This window comes from Rhinolophus sinicus, linkage group LG04, assembly GCF_036562045.2.
Source record: "Rhinolophus sinicus isolate RSC01 linkage group LG04, ASM3656204v1, whole genome shotgun sequence".
Classification (NCBI taxonomy): domain Eukaryota; kingdom Metazoa; phylum Chordata; class Mammalia; order Chiroptera; family Rhinolophidae; genus Rhinolophus; species Rhinolophus sinicus.
Genome location: NC_133754.1, coordinates 113,392,038 through 113,414,695, shown reverse-complemented (window position 1 = coordinate 113,414,695; position 22,658 = coordinate 113,392,038). Strand labels below are relative to the sequence as shown.

Sequence of the window (22,658 nt, the reverse complement as noted above, 5' to 3'; positions counted from 1 at the left end):
CACTCAATTTCCAAATGTGAATTTAAAATGCTGTGTGTGGTAGCTTCTGGCTGTATCATGGGGAAATTCGTTTCTGATTTCATCTTACCCTTCTGAGCTTTTTGGTAAAACCCAAGTGTCAGTGTATATGTAAAAGCCCATGCCTAAGAATTACAATCACCTTTTTTAAATCTTTTAAAATTCTAATAATAATGGTCGAAGAGTAGAATTGAACTAGATTTTAAATTGTTAAATATTCACGTAAGATTTTTGTCAGCTCAAAATAAAGGGCAGCAGTGACTTCCTTCACCACGTGAGGGCTGAGCAATCTTTTTAAAGGATTTTAAAGCTAAGGAATACCAAGAAAAATAAATAAATAATGCCATCCTAACAGAGCTTTTCTGAAAGGCAAAATCAACGATGCAAGTTATCTTACAACACTTTAATTTTTATTTTGCAAATTCTAGTACTTCTTGGGAATTGCATTGCATTTACAGATGGCGAGAGATGAGGAGACCACTGGACACCGGATGGGGTACAGCTGACAGGGGGAGACTGGACCTCTGTCGGGGAGTTTGTCACTTGGCGAGGCCTTCCTGCCTCTTTTGGGGGTGTTAGTGCAGCCAGGGTGTCTGCCCTTTCCATTCCGTACCCTGTTCCCCTTGTTCTGGGCAGTACAGCAGACACTAGCGAAAGGAATTTTTACAACAGCAAATAACCCAGCATTTGGGTTGGTCTTAAAACATACTAACTTTAAGCTAAATAAGCATAGAAACAAGAAGTCAGACTGCTGTTTATAGTTTAAAGCTAGCAGAGTTTGACCTGATTTTGTTTGTTTGTTTGTTTGTTTAAACATAAAGAAAATTTAGTTGTATGAAAATGCACGGAAAGCAAACCAGTTACATGCAGATTTTTACACCACTTTGGTGGGTGGATTTCACTAAACCATTTTACCCCCATGGGGAGCTCTTTCTCCACTTGAAAAAGCACAAGTTCTGTCGATACTGCATGTCTGGGCATACAGTGTGCACATATTTGTACAAAGCATCCGGGCCTATGTGGAAAAGACATGCAATGCTTAATAATTTAAAAACCGAGAAAGGGAGTGCTGCACATTGCAGTTTAAAAGTATTTAGAAAAGGAATGACAGATTTCTCCTGTTTTCTCACACAAGGACTGAAATCTCAGGAGTAGTGATACTGCTGAATCTTATGGCACACAAAAAATGTTTCCACTCCTGGCTTTTACAATTCAGGTTCGTGTGTTTGCCCGATTAATCATTAAATGTCTGTGATCTGACATTGCGTTGTTCAGGTATGCACTCCTGGAAACCGATGGAGCCCCAGAAGTACTAGCCGCCATTCAAGTGTTTACATGGTGCTTTGTAGAAGCTCTGGAAAAAGAAGACACACAGGTTCGTTATATTGCATATATTATTCATTCCCCCAAAGAGAAAAGGCTGCTAAGAGCATTTGGCTAATCACCAGAAAGAAGCACTTTATTTTCAGCGGCTTTGATAGACTGTTTTGCTCATGAAGAAAGCTTCCCAATGAATGCCCCAGCAAAGGTAAAACCATTTTAATTGAAAGTAAATCGAGGTAGTTCTTGTCTGGCCCACGCCCTAGGACCCCAAAGCATTTACCTACTATTGTGTCAGAGAACTCAGTTATGCCAGCCCTGGAGGGTGGGTTTTCCAGGCTGTGTTTGTGTGCTGTCTGCCAAGTGGGACTCTGCCCCTCCCAGGCCAAGCGGTAGGAATTCTGGAGTCTTTATCACATGTGCTAAGAAGGAAATGCCACTTATTATAAAGCAATAGTGGACATTCTTAATTATTAGAGTTTCCATTCCTACAAGAGGCCCAAGTGTGAATTGGATCCCTCATAAGAGAGAAAGGAGGCAGTGAGAAAGATAAGGAAAGACTTGAGTAAGTAGAGGAGGAGCTAGGAATAGCAGTGCCCAAGAGGTGGGAGTTGGATACAGTCTTAGGAAGAAGCCAGGCCCACGGGGTCTGCAGGAGGACTTTTGCTACAGCCCCACCCGCAGAGGCCAGGCAGCCCTGGGCAAGGACCGCTGATCAGAGTGAAACGTGAGCCTTTTCTACCAGAGCGCTTCCACCTTGGGGCATTTTAACTGGCCTATACGGCCCTGTAGTGCTTTGCCTGTTCAAATGCCTGGGTCCACCTGCAGCTTCCCATGAGGTATGTCATGCTCCCTTGTGATGCTTTCAGCAGTTTGATGTAGGAGAGCGGTGCTGTGATGCTTGGCTCTGCTAAAATCCCGTCTACCCCTACACCAAAGAACTGTTCAGGTTTATCATTGCTTTTTAAGGCAATGATAAATATTTATGGTGTATGTTTTCCCATCTTCTCTTTCCCTAGGGAAGTTAGCTAGACTGTAACAAACAGCATTATCAACGCTACCCAGCCTGGAATTCGGGGGGGTCTGGCTGGCCCTCACACTTATTTTGAGGCGTAACTATAAATATCTTTTATCCTCCCTTGTACATTCTTTGTATTCCCAGTTAGAAACCGACCTCTAGAACACCTCCCCCTTTTAACTCCTGGAACATACCTAGGTTAGGGTAGAGGACACTGGTGAAAGTTTTCTTACCAGCTTTGCCCTTGAGTGTTGACCTCGGGCACTCTGGATTTGGACTGGATTTGCAGTTGTTTTTAACCTATTTACTTTTTAATCTTTATTTTTTGTTGAGAAATAATTGACATATTCTGTTAGTTTTAGGTGTTCAACATCATGATTCAATATTTATATGTATTGTAAGTTGATCTCCATAATAGTGCAGTTAACATGTCACCATACATAGTTACAAAATATTTTTCTTGTGATGAGAACTTTTAAGTTCTATCCTAGCAATTTTCAATTATGCAATACAGTGTTATTAACTGTAGTCACCACACTGTATGACTTATTTATTTTATAGCTGGAAGTCTGTACCTTTGATTCCCTTCACCCATTTCGCCCACCTCTTATCCATCTCTAGCAACCACCAATCTGTTCCCTATCTATGAGCTTGGTTTCTTTCCTCCTCCCTTTTTTTTTTTTTTTTTTTTTTAGATTTCATATATATGAGATCATACAATATTGGTATTTGTCTGACTTATTTCACTTAGCATAATGCCTTTGAGTTTCATCCATGTTGCAAATGGCAAGATTTCATTTTTTGTGGCTGAATAATATTCCATTGCTTGTATATACATCACGTTTGACTTCTGCAATTACAAGAGGTGCTCAGAGTGGTTACCATCAGTGTCCAGACACTTCTTATGATGGCGAACTACTGCTTGAGCATAGATAACATTTCTTAAAATGTGTATACATTTTTTTGGCATCCCCCTGGGCTATTCTGTTATGTTGATCTATGGGTCTGTTTTTATGCCAATTCCATACTGTTTTGATTACTATAGCTTTGTAATAAAGTTTGAAATCAGGGGGTGTGATGATTCCAGCTTTGTTCTTCTTTCTCAAGATTGCTTTGGCTATTTTTCTATTCTACTGTTTCTATTCTACTGTTTTTCTATTTCTGTCTCTCTTAATTTAGAACAGTACCCTGAGCAAGCTACCCGTGTTTGGTGGTGCAGCGGCACTCACGGGTCGTGGTAGAAGGCAGGGCAGGGAACCAAAAAGAAACAACTCATCACTCTCACCTTGGGCTCAGAATAAGAGGACAGTACCCTTTACCTTTGCAAATGCCTTCATATACATATATTAGATCCTTTCTTTTCCTAGGGCTGTTCCTGTTTGTCTGCACTTTTAATTGATGGCCATTCTCATCATTGATCCCCTGCCGCCTTGCCTATTTTTAAATTCATCATAATTCTTGATGCATAGCATCCTGTGTCCTCTTGTTCCATGCATTGCCCTCTTTTCTTTCTGTGTCCTATTCATTCATTCATGTATTTTTTTTCTTACTAAAATGAATATCTGTGGACCTGACATCCAAACAAGATCCAAACTAAACGTAACAGCCGTGCGCTCCTCCTCTGTCCTGTCTCCCTGCCCTCTCCCCCCAGGTCACCACTGTCTTGAGTTTATGTTTATCATTCCTTTACTTTCTCTGGAAATAGTCTGATCATGTATATATGATTTCCTAAACCATGTTTTCTTGTGCTTGTTTTTGCAGTTTATAAAACAAACAAGAGTGAGGAGCAGACTGTATATAGTCTTTTGAGCCTTGGCTTTTTCTGCTCAGCGTGTTACCAAGGTGGCTTTATGTTGTGTGTGGCTGTGATAGTAGAACGTTGGCTGTGTAGTACTCCATTGGGAAAGTGTGCCAAGTGTGGCCATTGCCTGGTGGCAGGCATTCGGGTCGTTTCCAGCTTTGGTTGCTCTGAACATTCTTGGATCTATGCTTAGGAGTGGACGTGCTGGTTATTCGGTATGCAAAGGTTCATCTCCTGTGGATACTGCCAAATTGTTTTCATATGTGGTTGTGCCAATTTATACTCAACCGAGCAGTTTATGAGAAATCCCATTAATCCACATTCTTTCGCATTGTCAGAAATGTTTATCTTCACTGCTTCTCACTCTCTTTTTATCCTTTCCTCTCACCCTTGTCTTATTTGGAGAGCACAGTGAGGCTCCATCAATGTGCCCAATCAGACTAGTAGGCAAACACTTAAGGTTGTCACGACAAGCCAGTTTTTCTGAGCTTGCATAATAGCTCAGTACAAACAGCAGATCAGTTCAGGTTCTGGGTCTAGTAATGGCAGACTAATAATGTACTAGACTAAGTCTCCCACAGAAAAAAAGTTATAAACTCTGGGGAAAATATTTTTTTTTAACTATTTAAACTGGAGAGTAACCAAAAAAGCTGGTAGAAACTGGAGGGGATTCAGCCCTTGAAAAGAAACCTTATTGGGTATTCTCTCACTTTCCCTAGGGCTTGCATGTGAGGAATGGGAGGAGAGTTGAGTGGGGTCAAGGGGTGGGCAGAACTCAAGGCACAATCTGATTGACATGAGATGTCAAAAGACAGAGCTGTGGGCTACCATAGGGACAAAAAATTAGATGGGGGAAAAAAGAGACTAATATCAAAAGATAGACCTGAATCCAAACATACCTACAAGTACATTACGTACAAAAGTTAAGTGAAAATTAATATAGTAAAAAAGTCAAATAGTTCAAACTATAAAAAGCAAAGACCCAACTATGTGTTGCTTTCAAGAGACCAGGTCTAATTATAAAGGCACTGATTAAAGTAAAAGGAAGGAAAGCGATATGTACGAGGTGTGATCAAAAGACACGTTGAGTATTTAAATAAAAAAGCATTACAGTAAAAAACACATTACCATTAATCCCCCTCAAAATACTCCCCCTCGTTTTGAACACACTTATCCCATTGTTCCTGCCACTTTCTGAAGCAGTTCTGGAGTCCTCTTTCGTGAGTGACTTAACTTCATCCTCAAACATGACAACACTCCGTGTCACACATCACTTCTGGTACGGCAATTTCTGTCAAATAAAACCATTATGGTGTGTCCTCATCCACTTTATTCACCGGATCTGGCACCGTGCGACTTCTGGCTCTTCCCCAAAGTCAAAATGATTCAGGATATCGAGGCAGCCATGACAGCACAACTAAAGACTCATGAAAGAGGACTTCCAGAACTGCTTCAGAAAGTGGCAAGAATGATGGGATAAGTGTGTTCGAAGGGAGGTGGAGTATTATGAGGGGGTTAATGGCAATGTGTCTTTCACTGTAACAAAACTTTTTTTAATTGAAACATTCACCATGTTTTTTTATCACACCTCATATGTTACGCAAATAATAAGCACAGGAAAGCTGCTATGGCTTTACTAGTGGCAAATAGACTAGACTTTAAGACAAGGAGTATGACTAGAGATAAAGAGGGATATTTTATAATGCAAGTGTTCAGGTCATCAGGAGAAATATCAGTTATAAGTGGATATGTGCCTAGTAACAGACTTCGGAAATACACAAAGCGAAAACTTAACAGAAGTTAAAAAAGAAAAGATAGACAAATCCAGTCACACATAAAGATAGGATTAAATTTAACAAAAGGTATAAGACCTCTAAATGGAAAACTATAAAACATTGCTGAAAGAAGCTAACGAAAATTTAAATATATGAAGAGAGAAACCATATTCATGAGTTAAGATGCCTGTTCTCCCCAGACTGATCTGTTGCTTCAGTGTGATCCCAGTCAAAATCCCAGCAGGCTTTTCCAAACAGAAATTGACAGGCTGATTTTAAAACTTGTATGGAAATGCAAAGGACCTATAGTAGGTAGAATAATTTTGAAAAATGAAAGCAAAAAAATCTAGAGGACTTTAAGTTACAGTAATCAAGACAGTGAGGTATTAGCAAAAGGATTGTCATAGATCAGTGGAGCAGAATAGAGTGCAGAAATATATATATATATATATATATATATATATATATATATATAATTTTTCCAATGGATTTTTAATAGAGACACTAAGGCAATTAAATGGAGAAAGGAGAATTTTCAGTAAATGATGCCAAAACAACTGGATATTCATATGGGAAAAAATGAACCTCTACCTTACAAAATAACCAGAATTAATTTGAGATGGGTCATAGACTTCACCATAAAAGCTAAAACTACAAAGCTCCTAGAAGAAAAGGAGGAGAATTTATTTTATTTACTTTTTGATGTTGGAATAATCTAAGATTTCTCAGAAGGGATGCAGGAAAGCACTAATCGTATGAGAAAAAAATGGATAAATTAGATTTCTTAAAAAATGGATAAATAACATTAAACTTCTGTTCTTTGGTAGACATCCTTAAGAAAATGAAAAAGCAATCCACCAGCTGGGAGATAATATTTTTAATACATATGTCTGACAGAGGACTTGTGTCCAGAATATATAAAGCTCTCTTACAATTCCATAAGAAACAACTCAGTTTTTAAAAGTATACAAAAGACTTCAAAAAAGATATATAAATTGGCATTAAAGACATGAAATTGCTCAACATCATTTGCCATCAGGAAAATGACTAGTAAAGCCATATGAGGTAACATTTCATACCTACTAGAATAGCTGAAGTTAGTAAGATTTGGTCACCAATGCCAAATGATGACAAGCATGTGAGCAGCGGGAATTCTCATAACTTGCTGAGGGGTGTGTGAAATGGTACCACCATTTGGAAAATTTTATGGCACTTTTTTATAAAGATAAACAAGCATCTACTTTGTGACCCAGTAATTTCATTCCTATAGTATTTACCCAAGAAAAATGGAAGCACATGTCAACAAAAAGACATAAATATGAATGTTAATTGCAGTTTTATTCATAGTAGTCCTGAAATGGAAACAACCCAAATGCCCATCAATAGGAGAATGAATAAACAGATTATGGTATATTTATACAATGACTACTTGTAAGAAATAAAAATATAATGAATTACTTATACACAGCGACATGGATGAATCTCAAAAAAAAAAAGAAAAGAAAAAAAAGTTGAGCCAAAGAAACCAGACAGCAAAGAATACATACTCGTATGATTTTGTTTATATGAAATTCAAAAATAAGCAAAACTAATCTTTCATCAAAATCAGACTATTGGTTGCCAGGGTGAGGTGGAGGGATCAAATGTAACAGCTACAAGGAAACTTTTTGGGGTGGTAGAAATGTGGATTTACATATTTATCCACATTCATCAAATGGTACCCTTACTGCCTGTGCACGCCACTAGATTTCTAGATTTACCTCCCCTTTTTACACAAGCACTTAAGGGGCTGTGTGCCTCTGAGGAATAGAGGCTACAGCTCTGCGGCCCTCACTGGACTGTGAATATCCTCGTTCTTGGCTTTTGTTGCTGTTACAAAACCATCTCGCAACTGCCTTGCACACTCTCCCTTAAATGGAAGATTTATGTGTATAATTGGGTTCATATAAGGTAAAGTACAGATATAAAGACATCAGGAGCTTAACTTTATTTTTCTTAAGTCCCAGAAGGTGACTTTAAAAGGTTTATTTTTCTGGAACTATTTATAAGGTTATTAGAAGCATCCTTTTTTGTTTTTTTGTTTTTTTAATGTTGAAGAAAACATTCTGACCATGTTAGCACAAGTGGATCCTTTTTGGGCAGAGGACCCAAGTTTTAGTATTTTCTTAATACCCTTTCCAATCCTAACATTCATGCAGTTTTGAATTTTTGATTCTCTTGTAGCTGAAGTTCGCACTCAAGACCTACTTTCCTTACACTTCTCCCTCTCTTGTCATGGTGCTACTCCAACACCCGAAAGGTATGTGAAGGTTGATTCTGCCTGCATTCAAATCATTTCTGGGAAAGAGTGCTGATAAATCAGAACCTACCCTCCCATGTCCCTGCCTGTAAAACAAGGGACATTGAATTGGTCATGTCTAACATTGCTTTAAGCAACCAGGGTCTCGCATTCGATGGGTTCTGTCAGGAGAATTCGCTTGACTTCCCTGTCAGGATCATTTACTGAAAGAAAGAAAACAGAAAAAGAAACAGAAAAGACCTCTTGTTAAGTTTGATAGTCCACTCCAGATAACACGGGACCTGCGCGGGTGCCCACCAGATCCACCTAGACGCCAGGACCAGGCTAAGACTTGGCTGAGTCAGAATAAAACAGTACATGTATTTGTATTTCATTCTTTCTGCTCCGTGCCCCTGGTTGCAAAAGAAAAGATAAAAGGATGAATGAAGTCAAGGAAATGTAGGGGAAATTTCTCCTAACCAAGCCCAGGGAAGTGCTCCTGGAAAGATTCAGTGCGTGTACCTGGCCACAGCCTTCTCTGGTTTCACTTGCCAGCCTTCCAGAGGCCATGCCCAGTTGAGGAAGTGATGGTTCCATCCTAATTCAACTGGTGTTGATCTGTTAACGTGCCTCTGAGCTCATGTTTAGGAAACATTCAGAAATAGAGAACAAAGACATCCCTTTCCTTCGAACGCCTGAAGTCTGAAGGAAAGGCAACAGCGACACAAGCACAGGCTCTGTGCCAGAGAAGGAGGCATTTTATCTGACATGAAGGAAAGAGTAAAACCCGTAGTATTTTCTTTTTATGCTCTTTTTTGCCTACCTTTTTCCTGAGACTTGAGTAAATAGATTCATTTAAGGAAAGGAGGTGATTCAGAGTTTCACAGCATTTTGTAAAATCTAAATTCCTCTTCTTGTCCTAAAAGATGTAGGTGCTCATCCAAAGTGACTCATCTGACACCTTCCTCTCAGATGCTGGAGGTGGAAGTGGTGATGGGCCTGGCGGGATCTCTGGTCAACAGTTTAGTGAGACTTAACCTGTGGAGACACAATGGGAAAACTTTGATAACAAGACAGAAAAGCCACTAATTCCCTTTCCAGGGGTGTATACCTCACAGCTTAAGGCAGATCACTAAAGGTCACGATCAGCCTGTGTGAGAAGCTGAATGAGCTCCAGAAACAGTATTGGAGTTATTAATTTTTAAGTTTGGAAATCTATAAACAAAAGATGAAGTTGGTATATGGGCCTGAACTCAGCCTACTTGCCTTTTCCTTGGTGTGATTGTCCTAGATTTATGTCCCAAAATAAGTAAAGTCAAGCAGAAATACAAGAACTTCCTATGCTAGTTTCTAGAAGTTTTCTGCATATTTCTTTTAGAAAAAGTAATGTTATTTTCACAAACTGAAGTGTTTTTTAATAGTAGAATCTTCTATTCATCAGAAATTGACTTCATGCCCACTGTGGGGCATAACAGATCGATCACTTATGAGCCCTGACTATCCAGGAGCTAAGAGAAGAGGGGACATAAAAAAAGCATCTAAACAAGTAGTACAAAGAAGAAAATGAAAATGCCTCCAAAGGTTGCAAATCAAGAGTTAAGGGACTTCAGAAGAGGGTGGGAGAGAATATATGATCCTTTAATCTGTAACATTTGTGGAGTAGCCGTGGTTACTCTATCACTTACCTCATCTTCCTCATGTATTTAATTACAGGATCTATCTGCAGATACATACATGCTCAGATGTGTTTAGAACCACAGGATAATTATGAAACCACAAAAACCTAACTCAAGAAAAGGCATTTGTTTGTAATGATCCCTATGTATTTTTTTCCTGGCCTTTGCTTTACTATAAACCTGAATTCGTATTCTGAATTCATCACAATCATAGAAAAACAGTTGGGCAGCCCATTCCTAATTCCTTATTGACTGTTTTGTTAAGGTCTCCGCATATTTTGAAATCACAAATTGTTAGTGGTAGAGGAGGGGGGTGGGTAGGTAGAAAAGGAAAAACCTGGGGCATCCGCGACACAGCATTTCTAAATCCTAGGGCCGGGGGAGACACTGCTTGTGCAGTCCTTGTCGACTCCCCTGTACTGAGTTAAAGAGCCCCCGAAGTTTAGCTTGTGTGACACCCGTGGGTCGTTCTTCCAGGCCTGAGAAATGGGTACTGGCTGTGAACAGCATGAGAGAGGTCGTATGGGTTCCATCGACCAAGAAAAAAATGGCCTTTCCCCAAACCCCTCCAGTCTTAGCTGCCTACCTAATATGTTTGCCTTTCCTTCAGGTCTCCTCTGCTCTCTTCTCACCCACAGGTATTCCCCAGGGGCTGTGGCACCAGCCATTGACACATATTTCTGAGATGCTCAGAGAAATAGTTGAAGACCAGGCTCACTGGTAAGCAAATGCTGACAACGCTGAGGTCTGCGTCTCACTTGGCTTCTCTGGCTCCTTCCCTTTAGCAGAGCTGGAGGAAAGGCGTCATTGGTGTGACTGTCCCCAAACAGGTATGCACACTGCCGAGCAAGAAGTGGAGAAGTGCAGAGCTGCACAGATCGCCTGGAGCAGGCTGCCTATGTAAATACCTTGTAGGGAACCTGTTCTGAGTTATGGCTGGTACTAGATTTTGAAACATATAAGCATAACAATAAAAAGAATAGATCCTAGGGGAAGAAAGCAGTGCCCACAGGGCGCAAACCCCCTGGTTGTGCAGGAGAAGGGCACCTCTGTGGTCCTTGAGTCTTCTCTCTGCCTCTCTCAGGAAGGAAATTCTAGCCTTACACACAATAGGATGAAATGTTTCTTTTTCCTTCTCTTTGTAATAAATATGTATCTAAAATGCAAAAATCCTTTCTAACTTTAGGATATTAACTACCATTTTTTAAATATGTGTTCTTTCCTGGAAGCATTCACACGTAATCTTTGCTAATATAACACCCTTCAGCTTGCTCTTTAAGGCCCTTGCTTTCAGTGTAGGTATTTTATTCATGGTCTGTCCTAGCCTACAAGACTGTTTTGTTTGCCAGTTTTCCCTCTTGAACTTCTTTCTGGTCTCATCACGAAGCCATCAGATTCGGGGCTCTTCGTCATGATGACTGATGCAGGTTTGGGTGCCAGTTATTCACTCCTTCTCTGCACCGACTCTCACCAACTGGGGAGACAGAAAGAGCTGGTAGCCAAGTGGGGACCTGTCCCACCTGGCAGCCCTACTCACACCCTGTCCGTTGTCTCTGTCGAAGAGCAGAACTTAGATCCAATACCTCATGGGACTCCACCCTAACCTACGTCTGCCTGAACTAGAAGTAGACTCAGGGTCCATCTGTAGGGAAGGGTCTGGGAGCAGGTTCAGCTACTTTCTCACACGCGGGTACTGGTAGGGAAGAGGGAGGATGCCCAGGCCCATCTCTGCAGGGCAGGCCTTGCCCCTGGCCTGGTGCCAACCTGGGAGCAGGTCTGCAGGGAGGAGACCCTGGGGAGTCTCTCCCTTGCTTTTGAGACATCATACCAAGCCCACGCCTGACATGGCCCACGGAACACCAGCTCTCCTTCTTGTGGGAAAGAGGAAGCTCTCCTCTTCCTTCCTGTCCCCTCCATTGTCTTACAAGCTAGATTTCAGAACATTTCATCACTTGTTTTCAGAGAGCACTTGGCCAGGAGGAAAGCAGTGACGAGAGCAGGTGAGGAGGGTACTTAGCGCTAGGGCGTCCATGGGCCAAGCAGAGGAAGCGGACCCAGGTCCTGCAAAGGGCACTGTAGAGGTGCCCAAAGCTCTCCTATGCCAGGGCCTTCCAGGTCAGAAGGGAAGTTCTGATCTAATGTGATCTCAGGCCGGTCCTGCTCCATTTTTTCCCGGGGAGACGTGGAACTGCTGATATTGGCACTGTGCACAATTAATGGGTCCTTACCTTGAGCAGATTTTGTCCTCTGAGCAGCTATCGCGAATCCCAGTTCCCAGTGTGACAAACAGATAGCTTCACAAAGGCTATAACTTTTCAGCCTTTATGAATTTGTGATGACAGAAAATACAATATACAGCTCATGAAACATTCATATTTGCCCAAATATTGACCAGAGCCTTGGGTTCTGTCAGAAACATGTTTCAGCCTGTGCCCCTCCTCTGGTCTGCATGTGGACCCCAGGGGGCCCCCTCATTTCTTGCTCCGGCTCCCTGGGTGGCAGCCTTGTGGCAAGGCAGCCCCCCTCCCAGCAGTCCAGCTGTGCAGGCAGAGGAGCACACCTGCGGGTTCTCCCCTTGCATCATCCCCGCTGGGAGTGAGCCACAGTCTGCTTTTCTCTAAGGTCTATGCTCCCTCAGGGTCCCTGGATGTAAAGATTTAAATGTTTGAAGTTCTCGGGGCACATGGGGTTTTGAGAGGCATGCCTTGGACGGTCTTGTGACGGGTTCAGAGTGGCGTTGTGAGCTATTTTCCCGAGTCTTAACTTGTAGTACTTGCAAGTTGTACTTCAGTGGGTAAGAACAATTTAAGCCAACCCTTCGCAAACATTACAGTTCCTTTAAGAAGCAAAACGAAAAAGAAGTCTTGTTGCCTGGCTGCCATGTGTTTTGGTTCCGTTCCAGGTCCTGCAGAGGCCCCTTTGAAAGCTGGTTTGTGCTCGTTCACTTTGGAGGATGGGCTGACGTCGCGGCTGAGCACTTACTGATGTCAGCAGCCGAACCCCCGGAAGCCTTGCTGTGGCTCTTGGCTTTCAGCTACAGCCCACGTGACCGGAGTCAGTGGAGAGCACAGGCCATGGTGGGTGGCAGTGCCCACTACGTGTGGCACTCGGGGTCGGTCCGGAGCTGAAAGGATCCTACGGGTAGGGGCCCCGTAGTGGGTTTGGCACTCATTAACCCCCCAGGTACCTAAGCGCTGAGTGCTCCTAGTTCGTTATGGTAGCAGACGTCTGGCTGGATGAGTGCATGTGTGCTGGGTTTGTGGCCGGAGACGGTTTTCTGGCTTCACAGAGTTGACTGGAAACCAGACGCTGCCACCCTGCTCTCCGGGAAAGCACTGAGATGACAGGCTGTCCTGGCCCCCAGCTCACCTTATCTGTTCTTGCTCAGCTGCCCCGGCTGCCCTCATGTGCAGAGTGCCTGGCCGGGCGCCTCTCGGGTCCTCCAGGGGGTGCCATGCAGAGTCTGACCACTGCTCTGAGGGGCTCTGTCCTCCTGACCAGCGGCCTGGCTGTGTCTGCTTCCGTCTTGACTTACTGCTTTCTTGGATCAGTCAACAGATCCTCACATTACCAGCTTTGTTTAGAATTCTTACTAAAGTAATCACATGATATTAACCACTTTGCTTCTGAAAAAGGACTTGGTCATTTCCTAAATAACAGAGCAGCTAAATACAGGCCTGGCTAACTGTGGCAAGACAGTGGTTATTTTATGTGGAAAATAATAATTACAGGAAGCAATGCTTTGATTAAAGGCATTGGCACCTCCCTTGCAAACATTTATTTGTTTTTAAAACTTCAACTGCCAGTGCTTTTTGCTGATTTTAATAATTAAAGGGAGCAAGTTTCTTTTTGTAGAGAGCAGCACTTGTATTTGCTTGATGTTTTCTGTTGTTTGAAAAAAGCAGAGACCAATACAGATACGTCTGTGTATTTTACTTGTTTAAAAGCTGCGTGGCAGGGGAAAAAAAGTGTTTGGAATTTTAAAAAGTTGAAAGTTGGTGATAATTTATTTTGGATCAAAAATAGAACACTATTTAGAAATACATATAATGAACATAGGTATTTGAGGATTGCTATTTGATTAAAAATAAAGTGTACTATTTCTTTCCTCTTAACATATCACATTCAACTAATTAAGGAAAATACTAATTATATTCATGACCTTATTTTTAATAATTAAAATTAATAATAAAAAGCTCTATTGATTTCTAAAGCCCTTTTAATACACTTTATATTTGATTTTGTATAAGCTAAGTTGGTAGGTTATGTGTTAAATTCCATAGCGATCATAGAAACTGACAGAGATTCACTTTCAAAGTATAGAGAAATAAGTTGTCCAGTAAGATTTAATTTCTAGAAAGTTCTGCATTGGCATATCTTTCTACTGGTAGCTCAGTCCTTTTCAAAATAAAACGCGTGCATAGTTCTTACCCTGGGGATGCTTTGGCATCCTGGATCAAAAGGGATTGGCACACTCAGGGCAGGTTAGTGCAGTCTGTCATTTCCTTCCGCGCTGTTCTAGCAGCAGTAGCCTTCCACCTGTAACTGAAGCCCTGCTTTCGCAGTTTTGATCCCAGAACGTCTCCATCCTTAGTGTCCAAGCTGAGGCACTGATCTGTGTGAGGTGTGGGGAGCGGGCTGGGCCAGTTTCTCTAGTCTAACCTGCGAGACCTACCTGTGAGCTTTAATCCCGCTGGGTGTTGGTCTGTTGGGTGACTTGGGAAACAAAGTGTGAACTACCTCTGAAACCATGATGCTTGTGAGGTTTGATTGAGCTTGACAATGTCTGTGCCGTTGCCTTAAAAGCATAATTAAGTCAGGAACTCTGCTGTACTCGGCGGATACTGTGGCTGGAATTGTTGCCTCTGCTGGCCAGGCCTGAGGTTCACAATCGGGGAGCAAAGGGTCAGTGTCCCTGCCTAGGGGTACACTGCTCACAAAGACCCGCGCCTGCTGCAAACATGCTCATGCAGCTGGTGTTTATCTCCTTGGCTAACTTTGAATTACATGATGATAAAAACAAAAATGTCTATGTTTGTATACATAAGAATTAGGCAAGAGTGCATACCTTTAACCCTGTCATTCCATTCCTAGGAATTATCCTAAGGACACAATTAGAGATCCACACACAGATTTATGTACAAGAGTATCATCACGGCATTGTTTGTAATTGCAGTAATTGGAAATGGTCTAAACTTCCCACAGTAAGGATACTGGCTCAATACATTGTGGTATATTATAACTATGGAATAGTATTCTCCATGAAAAATCATATTCTCAAAGACTATGTGCTATAGATATGGGAAACTGCTTAAAGTGCATTGTGAAGAGAAAACTGTAAGATAGAAAATATTGCGTATAGTGATTGCTGTGTCCACAATGCCTAGAAAAAAGATGAGAGGGCTGCAAACCTAGTTTTTAACAGTGAGTCTCTTTGGATGGTGGAATTATAGTTCACTTTATTTTGTTTATTTGTTTGTTTGTTTAGATTTTCTATAGTGAGCATATATATTTTCATAATGTGGGATAAAAAGTAATACTTAGAAAAGAAAGCTTTTACCTTTCTCCTGAAAAAATTAGAAAGCAGCTAAAGTTATTGGCATGTCAGGTTGGCATGAGGGGAAAGACAGTCTGGGATAGAATGGAAAGGAAGAATATCAATCTTAGGGAATACTGGATGAGAGAAAAATGGATATAAAGGCACAGCTTCCTAAGTCCCCATGTTTTTGCAGACCCATTTAGATGGTAAGATGGTGTTGTGCTCCCGTAGATACCCCCCGACAAGGGCAGGCAGGGTCCAGGCGAGAGAAGAGATGGAGTAAGAGGGGCCCTCTCCTGTTGGAACACTGCCATGGCCCCTGGAAGAGCCGCGTGGTGCGGTTTCTCACGGCCCTGTATTGTCAGAAGAGCTCACACGGCACTCCTGGTGTACTGGGGTTTATGACACACTTCACTGAATGAGGCCTTCATGTGCAGGAAAAAAGACCCACACAAAATCCAGAAAATTGGTTGTGGGAATTCTCAGAATTAGGCCTAAATATTCTTTAAAAAATGATGGGCCATAGCTGTTCGTGAGTTCCATGTAGCATTTTGGATCCATGGCTTTCAGTTTTAGCTGTGTCTTCCAAGTCACAACTTGTACCATTTTTACAGCTAGCAGAGGTCTCAGCATGAAATAAATACTTTTTATGCAAAAACAACCCGCAGACCTATAACAATCACCATTCTTACATGGATTCCACAGACTTGTGACCTCTCTTTGAGCTTTAAACATGAAGAGACTATCCCAGTGTCTAAACAAAGACAAAGGTGTGTGTGTGTGTGTGTGTGTGTGTGTGTGTGTGTGTGTGTGATGGGTGAGCGTGGTGTTAGTGGTATGTGTGTGCTGTGGTTGTGTGGTACCGTATGAGTGTGTGTGTGTGTGTGTGTGTGTGTGTGTGTGTCCATGTGTCCTCTCTCCCTCCCCTACCCACCCCCAAAGCTAGCAGAACAAGCCTCATTCCTATCAGAACACTGGTCAGCAGAGGTCTGATTGCATGGGGCTCTGATTTGTGCCTGTGATAGTGAGCGAGTCTTGAAGGAGCCTTTTTGTCCTTCCCCCACAATATAAAAATGTGACTACATTCTCCATTTCCTTTCATACAAAAAAGGTCAATTCTTGGCATGGCGCCCTAGCTGCTTAGTGAGCAAGACGAAAGAAAGTCAAGAAAATTCCATTACGCCATTTGGGTTCGTGTGGAGCAGTGTGTAAACTCAGATGGGCTGCTTCTGTCTGCCCTCCCTCGGGCGCCAGTCCTCTCCTCTTAGAGGGCTGCTTCCAAGTGCTGAATAAACCCTGGAGCCGTGCGTGTCCTGACTCCCGTAATCTCTCCCCTTTGAAATTGTACTTCCAGGCAGAGGGGAAGGCAGTGCTCGGCTGCCTCCGGAAGCTGTTCCGAAGTCCGACGCTCTCAGCCCGGGATGTGCATGCAGCAGCTGGAGAGCAAAGTGGGGACCCCAGACCGCCCGCGTGCCCGTGGCTGATCAGGCGCCTAACCCTGAACTTCTTGCTTTGGGCTCCTGGAGGCCACGCGATTGCCCGGGAAGTCATCTCCCTCGTAAGTCTCCCCTTTTCTAGCTTCCTAGATCTCATTCACATCCCACCCGAGGGCCCGGCCTCTGAAGAGTGTGTACCGGGGTGCTGTCCAGACAGGTGGACTGGCAGCAAGGGGGAAGGCTGGCACAGACCCCAGAGCCTGCCGCATGCCACAGGCTCAGAGAAAGGCGGTGACTTGGGCCATGTCACACGGCTTGCTGCCAGAGCCCATAGGAGAAGCGAGGTCCCCTGTGGCCCCATGTACTCTTCTTCCAGTTCAGTGCACGACTCTCTTCCTCCTCATGAAGAGAAACAAGACTTCAGTGAGAAAAGGGTGTGCTCACTACAGTGGTTTAAAGAATGTCATTTGTTGATTACAAAGCAATCCTTCCATAAGCCCAGCTGACATGAGGGGTGAAGAACGGTTAACAGTTCAGGTCAGAAGTGAGCACCACGTGTGGCACTGCATTTGGCAATGATTTCTTGGATAACGACACTAACAGCACAGGCACCAAAAGAAAAAACAGATAAATTGAAAGGCAAAATGATAAACTTCTGTGTGTCAAAGAACATTATGAGAAGAGTGAAAAGACAATTCACAGAATGGGAGAAAAATATTTGGAAATTACACATCTGATAAGGGTTTGGTGTTTAGACTATTTCAGGAATTCTTACAACTCAACAACAGAAAGATAACCAAATTAAAAAATGGGCAATGGATTTAAACAGACAGTTCTCTAAAGAATATGTACAAATGGCTAGTAATCACATGAAAAAAATGTTCAACATCATTAGCTATTAGGGAAATGCCATTCAAAACCACAGTGAGGTACCACTGCACACCCACTAGGGGGGCTGTTATAAATAAAACATAGTCAAAAGGGGGAATGACCCAAATGTGCATCAATAGATGAACGGATAAAGAAAATGTGGTCTGTGCATACAATGGAATATTATTCAGCCTTAAAAATGAATGAAGTTTTGAGATACGCTACGACATGGATGAACCTTCAGGGCAGTATGCGAAGTGAAATAAGCCAGTCACCAAAGGACAAATATTGTGTGACTCCACTTATACAAGGGACCTAGAATAGGCAAATTCGGAGACACAGGAAGTACAGTGGAGATTACCGGGGGCTGAGGCAGGGAAAGATGGGGAGTTAGTGTTTAATGGGTACAGAGCTGTGTGTGGGATAATGAAAACGTTCTGGAAGTAGATGGTGGTGATGGTTGTACAACATTGTGAATGTACTTCCTGCCACTGAACTGTACATTTAAAAATGGTTAAAATAGGGCCGGCCCGGTGGCTCAGGCTGTTAGAGCTCCGTGCTCCTAACTCCGAAGGCTGCCGGTTCGATTCCCACATGGGCCAGTGGGCTCTCAACCACAAGGCTGCCAGTTCAATGCCTCGAGTCCCACAAGGGAAGGTGGGCTCCGCCCCCTGCAACTAAAAATTGAACACGGCACCTTGAGCTGAGCTGCCGCTGAGCTTCCAGATGGCTCAGTTGGTTGGAGTATGTCCTCTCAACCACAAGGTTGCCGGTTCGACACCGCAAGGGATGGTGGGCTGTGCCCCCTGCAACTAGGAATGGCAACTGGACCTGGAGCTGAGCTGCACCCTCCACAACTAGGACTGAAAGGACAACACTTGACTTGGGAAAAAAAAAAAGGTTAAAACAGCAAATTGTATAATGCTCATCAAAACAAAAAACAAAAAGCAAAAGCACCAACATGCTGGCTCTTGGGGTTTTTATTTCCATGTTATTTTTACTTTTTATTGCCACATAATACACATAAAGAAATGTGTAGCTTGATGAATTTTCACAAACCAAAACACGCATGCAACCCAGCATTCAAATCAAGAAAGGAATGTTCCCAGCACCCAGAGGGCCCCCTCCTGCTCCCTTCCAGGGAAGGCTCTCTTTGAATGTGGATGTGAATATGAGGAAAGTTCCAGTGACAAGCGGGGCTGCCAAGAACCTCACACACCAGCGCCCAGGAGGTGGGCTCAGGCCCTGTAGAGCCATCTGGGGTGGTAGGCAGGCCACCTCTCACATGCGCAGACAGAAGCCATCAGAGAGCTCAGGCATGGCCAAGATAGAAGACTTGCTTGTCATGTGCTGGGTCCCATCTCCCAGGGCTGCCCCAACACCTACTGTGTGCCTTTATAAAATGCACACCTCACTTAATCCCAAGCCCATTTGGGTGGGAGAACGCCATTGGTGAGAGCTAAAAGTGTCCATATGTCTAGAGAACTTTGTACTAACCAGGTGTAAGCTGTACTGGTCACTTTTCAGCCACGCCCTCAGCCAGGTGATCAAGGTTGACATCAACAGGGATAAATCGTGTTGATAGTATGTGCCCTTGATACAATGTGATGAACATGGCACTTTACCTTTACCTCTCTGGTTTTCTGCCCCAACACATGTAACTTCTGTCTAATCATGAGAAAAGCAACTGACAAACCCCAATTGGGGGACAATCGACAAAATGTCTGAGCAGCCGCCTCAAAACTGTCCAGGTCATCACATCTGTCTGGAAAGTCTGAGAAACAGGGACAGCCCAGAGGAGCCTGTGGAGACATGACAACTAAATGTAATGTGCTGTCTGAGCTGGGATCCTGGAACAGAGAAAGGCCATTAGGGAAAACAGGAAATCTGAGTAAGTGTGGACTTTTTAGTTAATAAAAATATATCGATATGCATTCATTAAGTCTGACAAATGTACACACTAATGTTAACAGGGAAACTGGCTGTGTGGGATACGTGATCTTTCTGTCTTATCTTTTCAGTAAAACTGTAAATCTAAAGCAGTTCTAAAATTATTTTAAAAAGTCAACAGCAGGCACTTTTGAATCATGAAAGTGTTGGCGGCATTTCTGTAACCTGACTTCTGCCCTCCTGCCCGTGCCTGGTACACCTGTGGGAGCTTGTCCCCTCCTTGTCCCTGGGGAGCTCCTCTCCCGTCCTGTCACGCTGGGAGAAGAAAGGCAGGCCAGGGAGGTCACCGCCCGCCCTGCCGACGGGGTGTGAGAGAACGCAACCCAGAGAAAGCTCTTTGGAGACACCCAGGTCTCTGCTTCTGTTATTCCAACCACATTTCCATCCGTTCCCGGCAAACAGCCCATGTTCAAAATGGACCACCCTCAGGTTTCACCCACGGAGAAGCTGCTGTGAACAAGGACCTAGGTTGTGTCACGAAGTTCAGGCTGGCTGCCTGTGCCCAGGTGCTGTTACCACAAAAAGTTCAGTCTCGGCCATACATTAACACCTGAGGCTGAGGCAACACGGAACACCCTCGTGCATCGTCATTAAATTTTATAAGTCAGCCCAGCTGCAAAACAAAAACAACAACAAAAAAGCATTAAAGGATGAAATGCCAGTGTTTCTCTTCACACACGCGCGTCTTCGCAGGTGGGTGCTCCATCTGGGCACCTGAAGCCCATCGCCGCCGAGAGAGCTTCCCGGACGCTGTCCTTGCAGATGTTCTGAAGCTGTATTACTAACACACCAGCCTTCCTGACTGCGAGGCTTCCTGCGGTGGCCACAGGACAGCCGGAAGGCGGCCTGGCTAATGCAGCCACAAGCAGGACAGATGGACGCATCCTCTGCGCACTGCCAGCCTCTCCTGGGCGCGCCTCCCACCAGCTCATCTCTCCTCTCTGCGAGCAGCCCCTGGAAAGAGCCAGGTCTGCCGGGCCTGGGAGCAGGTGGTGGCCAGACGGCAGAAGTGTTGGCTTTGGTGGGACAGCCTGTCTGCCAGCAGCTCTGGCTGCACCACCCGGGGGACCCAAACCCTGGCCCCGCTGGTGGGAACTCAGTGGGCCTGGGTGCCAGCCTTGCCCCTTGTCTCGGTAACAGCATTGGGCCAAGGGACAGACGGTAGGGGCTGTGTCCAAACCGTCTCTTCACAGCCTTCCATGAATTCTCTGAGTTGGCCCCACCTTACTGAGCAGCTCCATTTCATTAAAGGTGCCTTATCCCTCCATCTCCTCCCGTCGTCCCGCACCCAGCCTTTGCCGCAGGACGCTCCCAACTGACTGCCCCTCGCACAGGCCACGGGGATCGGCTTCTGTTGGCCTTGGGCTTCCGCTGCTGTGCCTACTCCCTTCTCTCCTCTGCAAGCCTGACGAGCGGCAAGAGCAGCCTGGCTGGTGTCCGGTTCCTCTGGCCCGAGTCTCATCCTCTCCTGCCTCGTGTCCTGCTGAGTTCTTGTCTGTCTCTCCCTCTCCTTCTCTTTGGTTTGATGGACCACGGCAGTAACAGCCAAACGTTAGCTAGAATCTGAAACATGGAGTTCAGTCCTATGGTTGCTGAACTCACAATGAATTTAACCCCTGCATGGACATGCCTCAGCCAGGCCCTGCAAGCATGCGCGTTTCTGACCTCAGCTGCAGTGAGGCGGGTTTTTGTATGAGGCTGGAAACCTTAAATGGAACTGGGAGTTGAGTTGGCTTGTAAAGATGGAGCGCGGTTAGATCAGGCGACCTCAGTCATCTGCAATGGCTGCGCCGCCGCCCGGCTTGGTGGAGGCCCCGGGAACAACGGCAGTGGAGCAGGATGAATCTCCCCTATTCAGGTGCTAGGTGGTAGGTTAACTGTTTTAAGGTGTCCCAGGGAGGCTTGCGTTGCTTCATCCACAAAAGACAGAAGCTGCATCTGACAAGTCATCGGCAGCATCTGATTTCTGAGTATAAAGCAAGGATGCTGATACAGACACCGAGAGCCACTGTGAGCCCCACCTAAGCCGGCAGCCTGCCCGCCCCACCTCCAGCAGAACCCCAGGACGGTGCCCCACACTTCCCGCACTGCACCAGCGTAGCACATGGGCTGCAGTGTCTGCCTTGACTGACAGAGGTGGGTGGCCAAGAAGGGGATCCTGGGCCATGGGGCAGTCCCGGGGAGCCAGGGTAGCTGCCCCCCCCTCCCCGCAGAAGGGGCTGGTGTGGGGGTGGAGAGGAAGCTGTCCTCGGGCTGCTATGGCTACTTACACGTTTGACTGAGGTGTCCATATATACTGACACCTACAAACAAATACGGACATTACTCTCAAAAACCAATGGCTTCTTAATGTGGTTTGTGTCTTAAAAAAGCACAATCAATTCTTCATGCATCTAAATTGTGATATTCTCGCCCTTCCCTTTTTGCTGAACTGAAATTCTTAGGAAAATACTTGTGGGCACCAACAACTCAGAATGCCTTGAGGCTGTATTGAGCAAAACTAACAATTCCTGCATTTGCTGCTTCCCTTTAGAATCAGGTGTTAAAACCTTAGATGCCTTTAAAAAACAAGTGGGCTCAGGTTGCTGGCCTAAGAATGCCATTTATAAAGCTGTTTGTGTGAAAACAGGTGGCATTTTCTTTGCAGCATGTTCCAGTTCTCATATTAGTGTGAACCTTTTACAGAAAGTCAAGCCTCAGCATGTTCATTTGCCTTTCCTCCCCACGGCAGGGAATCCCAAAGCACGTAACTGGCGTTCCAGGAAACTGCCTGCTTGTAGCCCTTCTGTCAGGAGAGCGTGACCGTTAGGAACTGACTGCTCACTGCACGGCCAGCCTCTCAGAACAGACTTGCTTTGCTAGTCACCTTGAAAACAAAACAAGAGCCCTTTGGAGCTGCTAGGAATGCAGCTGCTTTTCGGGGACAGGATGGTTACGGCTGGTCCACTGGACAAAGAGACGAATCCGTCTGGAAAAT

General features: G+C 44.3%; 1 protein-coding gene and 1 long non-coding RNA gene across 9 annotated transcripts in view; one reads left to right on the top strand and one right to left on the bottom strand.

Annotated features, from left to right (window-relative positions):
• FANCC (FA complementation group C) overlaps positions 1-22,658 on the top strand; it is a 261,715-nt gene that overhangs the window by 235,714 nt on the left and 3,343 nt on the right. For 7 of the 8 annotated variants that reach the window (XM_074330248.1, XM_074330249.1, XM_074330251.1 and 4 more), the window contains 5 exons: positions 1,294-1,393; positions 8,156-8,231; positions 10,525-10,606; positions 12,789-12,963; positions 16,780-16,983. In XM_074330248.1, coding sequence (XP_074186349.1) covers positions 1,294-1,393; positions 8,156-8,231; positions 10,525-10,606; positions 12,789-12,963; positions 16,780-16,983 — 637 coding nt within the window. Of the gene's footprint in view, positions 1-1,293; positions 1,394-8,155; positions 8,232-10,524; positions 10,607-12,788; positions 13,028-16,779; positions 16,984-22,658 lie in introns of those variants that run through there. The other variant, XM_074330252.1, reaches the window with a different exon arrangement.
• On the bottom strand, positions 486-13,868 carry LOC141571103 (uncharacterized). Its single transcript, XR_012495673.1, has 3 exons — positions 13,256-13,868; positions 9,034-9,248; positions 486-1,372 (listed from the first exon to the last, which is right to left on the bottom strand). It is a non-coding gene; the product is annotated as an uncharacterized LOC141571103 (long non-coding RNA).